Here is a 7,562-nt window from a genome sequence, read left to right as displayed (position 1 = left end):
GTTTCCTCAAATGTTGTTAGTAGTTGTCATATTATCCAACTCCTTTACTTTCAATGTTTTTAATATACTCCATTTCCCATCTGAATCGAGTATGCAACATTTCATTCACGAATCTTTACTTTCCATCTTGTTCTTTTCTATTTCTTTACACCATTCCTATTTATCATATTCTTAATTCTTGTTATCATGTCATACTATGATGTTGCCTCTGCAATTTGCAACTTCATGTGGTTTTGTCATTCAACATACATTTTTTGAAATTTCTACAAGGTTATTGGGTTTAAGCCATCAAATATTTAGTTTACAGGAATCTCTACATTCTCTAGCAAGAGCAAGATAACATGAGATTATCAATAGATAAGATAAGACAAGACAATATACTTTTATCAATGTCCAACAAATGACCACAAAAGTAGGTTAATGGGACTCGAGAATATAAGCAGTATGAGTACAATGTGGGAGTGCCCACACAACTCCTAGAAAAATGCCAAAAAATAATACAAAGAAAGAAACTTACATATATGTATAAAACCGTGATAAAGGTATGGTGATATAAAACAACTAAGTTTGTCCAAAGATTGGAAAGGTGGACATCTCAACACAAGAACCTGGAGAGAGAGAGAGAGAGAGATCATAAAATGGGGTCGATGATGTCAAGGTCTCCTGATTATGATGGTTGAGGACGAGCGGGGGTGAACTAGGCACTGGCCCGCTGTCAGAGTCTTTTGGAACCATCGAGGAGCCTAGCTGCCTAATCCTATCAATTAACACTTAACTGGTTTTGTTGGTCAAGTCTTGTCACCAACTTTCTAACGTAAAATCATTTTTCTGGCATGGATTGAAGCCTGAAGGTTGAATATTCCCATTATTTTGTTTATGTATCCATTTGTCTCTTTCATCACAAGTCACAGCCTCCATTTTTTTGTGCATCATTAGGCGAGAGTTATAGTTGTCTATAATATATGCCTAAATTGTTAAGAGCCTTCTGAACTCTTAACTTTGTCTGTTCCACATGTATGTTTAGTGCTTCCACATGTATCTTTGTTGGTTGTTTATATATACAAGACATTCTGTCTGAGGTATGATTTTGCATATCTTGCTATACTCTGTAAATAATTAAAGTACTACTCTTCTTCATCGGTTTTAGATGTATGAGTTTCCCTAAAATAAATAATAGGACATTATCTTTATGGCAGTTGAAAGGGAGAAAAAATGGAAATGCTTTAGCACACTACACCTACTATAACTAACATGATGAAATATAAGGGAATTTGAATTCTCTGACAAAGTGTACTTAATAATACTATCAATATCAGCGAAGAAACTTTACTTCATAAACATACAAACCACTAAGATGCTAGAGACATTCTAAGATACCTCATTTTTGGAAGGATTCAAAGCGATGTAGCAACAGTTAGTCAATGTTTAAAGTTTTGGACCAGTGTTTATATCCCCCTTCTTAGTTGCATGTACAACTAATGCATCTAATGAAGCCTATACAACCTTTGTGTGAAATTGGGTGAATCAACAGATTTGGACCTGCAAAAACAAAATAAACACAATGAACATGAGAATAAACACACTGAACATGAGAACGAATTGATTACATGCATCTAATGAAACCTATAAAATATTTGTGTGAAATTGGGTGAATCAACAAATTTAAACCTGCCACGTAAATTCTACTAACCGAACATAAACTTAAAATAATTCTACTATCGAAAATTCATTTAGTGTTCACAAGTATTTTTAATATAAAAGTAAAGTAAAAGGCGAATATTAACATGATTTTCTTCAATTATTTCAACCGATGATAACCTTCCTACTACATCGTAGCTAACCCGCCTAGTACAAAACTGTGGTTTTGAAAAACAATGGTTTCATAGAACCACTTTTGATAAGCTTGTACGACTTCGTACCTTGGAAGCTTCCGGTAATATCGAGAGCAAGTGGAAAACTATGGTTTTCACAGGCTTCCAGGCCACAAAGTTACAAGTTCACAGCTTCACAAGTTTAGAAACTTGAATACAATAGTGAAATCAGTCCTCTGAAATCGACTCACTGGAAAGACACACAACAAAAAGGTTGTAAAGTTAATTATTTGATCCAAACGCTGGAGGTAATGACCCACAAGTACTGTACCTAGTTTATAAAGTCGTGCAAACAAACTTGGTGTATTTCTAACCATGCCTCTCCCATTATTCATGCATATCATTTGCTCTCAACACTCGATCAACCACTTGAAATATTTGGGTAAAATTCAAAACTAGAATCATGCATCATTGGCGTAAAAAATGTTGTTAAAAAACCTTCCCCAACTTGCATGAGAGGTTGTGGTGTAACAGAAAAGTCAACAGTCCGTTGGATATAGGTATCGAGTTCCATCCTCTCTCCAGCAACAACTACACTTTTGGTGCAGCTGATAACTAGGCCAGAATCAAAGTAATTATTTAGGCTAAAGACCTTTGGGATTCTTGTGCCTGGGTGCCTGCAATGTTCTGAGATATTGTATACTATTATAATTGAACCTAGTGATGTCATACCATAAATAAATGTTCACTCCAAAAAACAAATAACATTATTGTAAACTTCTAATTTAGATGCATGGATTTCTCAAAAGAGGAAAGTCACAGGCCTCGAAAACTGGACCTAGAAAGCAGCAAAAGGCCAGGAACAAAGTTTTTACTTGTAATCCTTTTATGTTGAGTTGCTTCACAACTACCTCAACTTTCGCATAGGGATTGTCAAGGCTTTTGATCAAACCTCTGTACACAGACCCAAATCCACCTTCTCCAAGCATGAGGGCGTGACTGAAATTCCTGGTTGCAACCCTGAGCTCTGCATAGGTAAACACCTGGAGATTGTGTGGGGCCTCTGTGACGAGTTGGTCATTATGTTGGGTCCAGGGGAATCAATGCTCACATATGAAGAAATTGTCTGAGAGTTAATGTCAGAACCTGACCTCCTCCCTTTTGGGCATGACCCACCACTCAAAGACCTCGTCCATATTGATTTCTTCTTGATCCTCGCATCTTCCTTCCTCTCCCTCTCTGCATATGAAAAATGAAAGCACTTCATCCTGCAGAATCCCTAGTTTCTATCCCAAATCTCAGCCTTGAAGTTCAGTTTACAGTTAGTTTCTATCCTAGAAAACGAATCTGCCCAATTCATTTCATGAATTGGATAAAAGATTTTTCTATCTATTACCACAAAACTGATACACCCAGATGCACCCAATTGGCCTTAAAATACTTATAAAACTTTAGTCCTTTATCAGGCAACGTCTTTTCAAAATAAAAATGTCATTGAATTTTAGCTTCTATTTATCAGATAATGTATTTTCAGAATACAAAAACTCTAGAAGCTTCCCAACAAGTTCAATGTGACGTTCACTATTCTCCATATCTAATAAGATTGCTTGTTGGACAAATGTAGGATAGTAGTCCAACCACTTCAACTCTTGAACACACAACTTTGCTTCTTCATAGTCTCAAACGCTAAAATACTCCAATAGATGTTAACTTTTTATGTAAGTCAATAGGTGGTTTTCCTGAGGCTAAATGTTTTTTCCATAAAAGGCACGGGGCCGAGAACCTATCTTTCTCAATATTTTGGATTTTAAAATAGCTACAGTAGATTTAGATCCTCCATATAGACCTTGAATAATAGGCTCAACTGCCCCTACATTCGGACATGAGGCTGTCAATGGCCTTGGTGTTGAATTATGCAGTTTTTCACTTGGCTTACCAGTAAAACAAAATCCAGTGCCCTATGGAAAAAGCCTTGCATTACCAACTGAAGGCTTTAAAACTAGTGCTTGGGAACGAACTTGACTTGGAGGTAGGGCCCTGTGGAAAAAGCCTTGCATTACTAACTGAAGGCTTTAAAACTAGTGCTTGGGAACGAACTTGACTTGGAGGTAGAGAAGGAGATGACACTAGACTTTCATTTTTGTTTACTAATCGATCAGATAGGCCTTTGAAACCATCGTTGTCCATTGCAAGCCTCTTAGGAATCTTCCGAACCATTATAGGCATCCTAGGAATCAGACCTCCAGGCTGTCCAAACTGTTTCCGGCACCCATACCAGATGCACCACGAACATTGCACATTTTTGTTGATCCAGGCCTTAAACCAAGCTTCTTCTCAGCTTCTGAAAGGATCTCATTTATAGTTTTAGCTTTTATCTCTCCGCATCCAGAGATCCAATTATTAGCATGCAAGTCAAGAACATAAAAAACCATGAATCTCATTCGAGGTGCCAATCGTTGATTATTAGCTAACTGCTTCATTGAGGCGAAATAAGAATCTATGATAGAATGTGACTTGGGGTTTTCTTCAAACTATTTGTCAACGGTTTTGAAAAGCTAGCAAAGAGCTTCCACATGTTCTTCAGCTGGAGGAGACTTTGCATCTTGGCCTAACAAATGCTGAATACAATGATGAAAAAAAATATTTAGGTACCATTTTCTGCTTGAACAACTCCCCATTGAACTTTATAATTCCCAGAGTACTAAGCTTTACCATCTTCTCCTTGTCACGACGCTCAAATTCTTGATATGGGGCTGCCATTTCCTTGATTTCTGCTCGCAGATTGTCTGCACCTTCAAATGCTTCTTGGTGAGTGTTAAGAAGTTTCCTCCAGAATGCTATTGGTTTGACCCGGTGCGACCCTTTGGAAGAGCCGGCCAGTAAGAGCATCGAGCAGGTTGCAGGTTCAGAATAGCGCGATGACGAATTGAAGTGTACCAAAAACCCAAGCTCATACGCCTTGGTCAATGGCATCAAGGTTGAAGGCGGACAAAAAATGGTCGGGAAAAGTTTCCATGTGTCCGATTTAACTTGATAGAACGATGAAATTAGAGAGCGGAGATTCGCTGGGTAAATAGTGGGCAACTCCTATTTCTTACCCCATAGAAAAGTTAATGCAGTCTGACATGCTAGGGAAATAGTAGTTTCCTTGCATTTATATTTCTCTCAAAGTTGACTTCGGCACTTTAGCAGCAAGGAAACTGCTATTCCCCTTGCATGTCAGACTGCATTAACTTTTCTATGGGGTAAGAAATAAGAGTTGCCGTGAATAGTGTCTGCTCACCCAACCCCACAATGAAAACACCTTTGGTGTAATAAGTGTCTCAGAGGAAGATGTATTATTTCTCACTTGGCATGGTTATAACTCAAAAAACTTACGTAACTAGTATTTTACAAATAACAATGGCTTAGAAGTTAGAACTACAACAATTGAAGAAGAGTGGAGTCAAAACAATAGAACTTATATAACTAGTTCGTTGTAATTTTACAAGTAACAATTGCTTCGTATTTAGAACTACGATAATTGAAGGTTAGTGGAGTCAAAATAATAGGCAAGGGAAATATTAGTGCCACTTCAAGCTTTAAATTTGTGAATTTCATTTATACTTGAATTTTTTTATATGATTTATTTATGATAATAATATGTAAGATTTATGAATTTTAATTTGTTTTTTATGAAATATTTATTTCTCGACTTGGAGTATATTTTAAAATTGCTTATTTTTAGCGAATAGTTTATCTATTTTAGATGTAAGGACACTGGTTAATGATCTAAGACCCAAAGACATTTGGCATGAGTGAAAGCTTACCCCCTTATGGATAACCAACATGTAATTATAGGTGGCATGGTTTTCCTTGAATAACAGTGATGAATCAACCTGCATTAATAGATAATAGCTAGTGGTATGGTTGTCCCAATTGTGAGTTATGATAAGTTTTCCAACTATTGAAAAAAAATGAAACATTAACCTTAAGTCAACCTTTTAGCGTTGTGAGTGTTTAAGCACCTTTGCACATAGATAATGTTTTTTTATTTTTTCATTTGGTTAGTCCTTTGCATCTAATTTAGATTGATATGGTCGAACTTCCCTAAAAATGGAATCATTTTTTTTCCAACTCAAACTACATTTGTATTCTCTCTGACTCATTTCCATCTCAAGGATAATGATTACATGCAATGCCAAGTTTATATATTTAAAACACTTATGGAAAAAATTCCAATTCTTGTCGAAGGATCCCTCGTTACAATTTCCACTACCTTCTAACCTTTATTGTGGCTTATTTTACATAAATAAGAAAATATGCCCCATGCTTTATGGTTAAATACACTAAAAAAATTGCATCATCATTTTTCATTTCCAATTGAGGTTTGTTTAATTGTTCACACAACATGGGAACTCCACCTATTTATTCAATGCATATATTATAGTTCTTATGCAAAGGAATTTTTTTGTATGATCTTAAGAGATAGATCCTCTACTGTGAAATGCCTAAGTTTTTACATGCCAAATAAACTATCAATAATATTTTATTGAATCTATATATATATATATATGTGTGTGCGCGCTTTAATCACTACATATACATTCAATGCACAACCTACAATTATTTGACTAATAGTAGATTGATTTAGGTGCAATTAATATAACTAATTCAATGTAGAATAAATATTTGTTATGTGTAGGCACAAAGTTTGACAATTGAGGTTTGGATGGACATGTGACCCCACTTAAATAACTTAATGCTCAATTTAAACTTGACAAACTTACATTTATAACTTCACCATTCTCTAAATTCAATACCATGAGCATAATTAGGGAACAGACCCTAGTTCATAAGCTTTAAATGAAGCTTTTAGGAAGCGAGTTAAAAGAATGATGCCTAAAACCACCACACAAAACCTAATGAGTTTATCCCTAATGAGTTTATCCTTAGCCTCCAAGTGGGATTATGGATGTGATTTAGATGGTTTGAGCAATAGGTCTGGATCTCAAGGCCCTAAATGTGGTTGAGGGAGGAAACATTGAGCTTGGGTCCTAAATGAAGTTTCTAAGAATAAAAAGAAAGTAATGATGCAAGAAGAAACATAGATGAACCCCAAGGGTATTCTTAGCCTTCACGTGGGGAGTTTTGCATCAGTTGGATGATTTAAGCAATATGTATCGTTTTCAAGGCCTTATAGATGATCACACGAGGAAAATTAAGGCTTAGACCCTAAATAAGGCTTAGAGATTTGCAAGGACAATAATGGTACTTGAAACCACCACAAATGAACTCTCAAGGGTATCCTTGGCCTTCATGTGGGAATATGGGTTCCCTTTCTATTTTTGAGAACTTGGTATGGATTTTGAAACGATAGACATGGTCAGGGAAAGAAACTAAGGCTTTATACCCTAAATGATGCTCCTAGGCATCAAGGGACAAGAAATTACCCTCCTTGGACCAATACACATGACCTCTCAAGAGGTTCCTTAGCATTGAAGTGGGTATATGGGCATCATTATGATAATTTGAGTAATGAGTACTAAGGACATAAATAAATTTGGAGGAGGAAACTTGAGAATTGGGCCTTAAAAGGGGGCTTCTAGTCACACTGGAACACTAATGATGCTTTAGGGCATGTTGTAAGCCTAACTTACAATGTGCAAGAACATACTACATTATAGTTATAACAATAAGAACACATATACAATAATACATAGAGAAATAAAGTTTGGGAAGGAATAGCGACTAAGTTTCTATTAGACATGT

General features: G+C 36.1%; 1 protein-coding gene across 1 annotated transcript; it reads right to left on the bottom strand.

Annotated features, from left to right (window-relative positions):
- Nucleotides 1–1,372: 1,372 nt before the first annotated feature.
- On the bottom strand, nucleotides 1,373–4,764 carry LOC149239526 (eukaryotic translation initiation factor-like). The gene is made up of 2 exons (XM_089367158.1): nucleotides 4,464–4,764; nucleotides 1,373–1,539 (listed from the first exon to the last, which is right to left on the bottom strand). The coding sequence occupies exons 1-2, from the start codon at nucleotides 4,698–4,700 to the stop codon at nucleotides 1,525–1,527; spliced, it is 252 nt and encodes an 83-aa protein (XP_089223284.1). The 5' UTR covers nucleotides 4,701–4,764; the 3' UTR covers nucleotides 1,373–1,524.
- Between the last annotated feature and the right edge of the window lie 2,798 nt (nucleotides 4,765–7,562).

Source organism: Pinus tabuliformis, chromosome 8 (assembly GCF_031772625.1).
Source record: "Pinus tabuliformis cultivar Carrire ecotype Pingquan chromosome 8, CPIR1, whole genome shotgun sequence".
Classification (NCBI taxonomy): domain Eukaryota; kingdom Viridiplantae; phylum Streptophyta; class Pinopsida; order Pinales; family Pinaceae; genus Pinus; species Pinus tabuliformis.
Note: the sequence above shows the minus strand (reverse complement) of the source record. Positions and strands in the feature narration are given on the sequence as shown.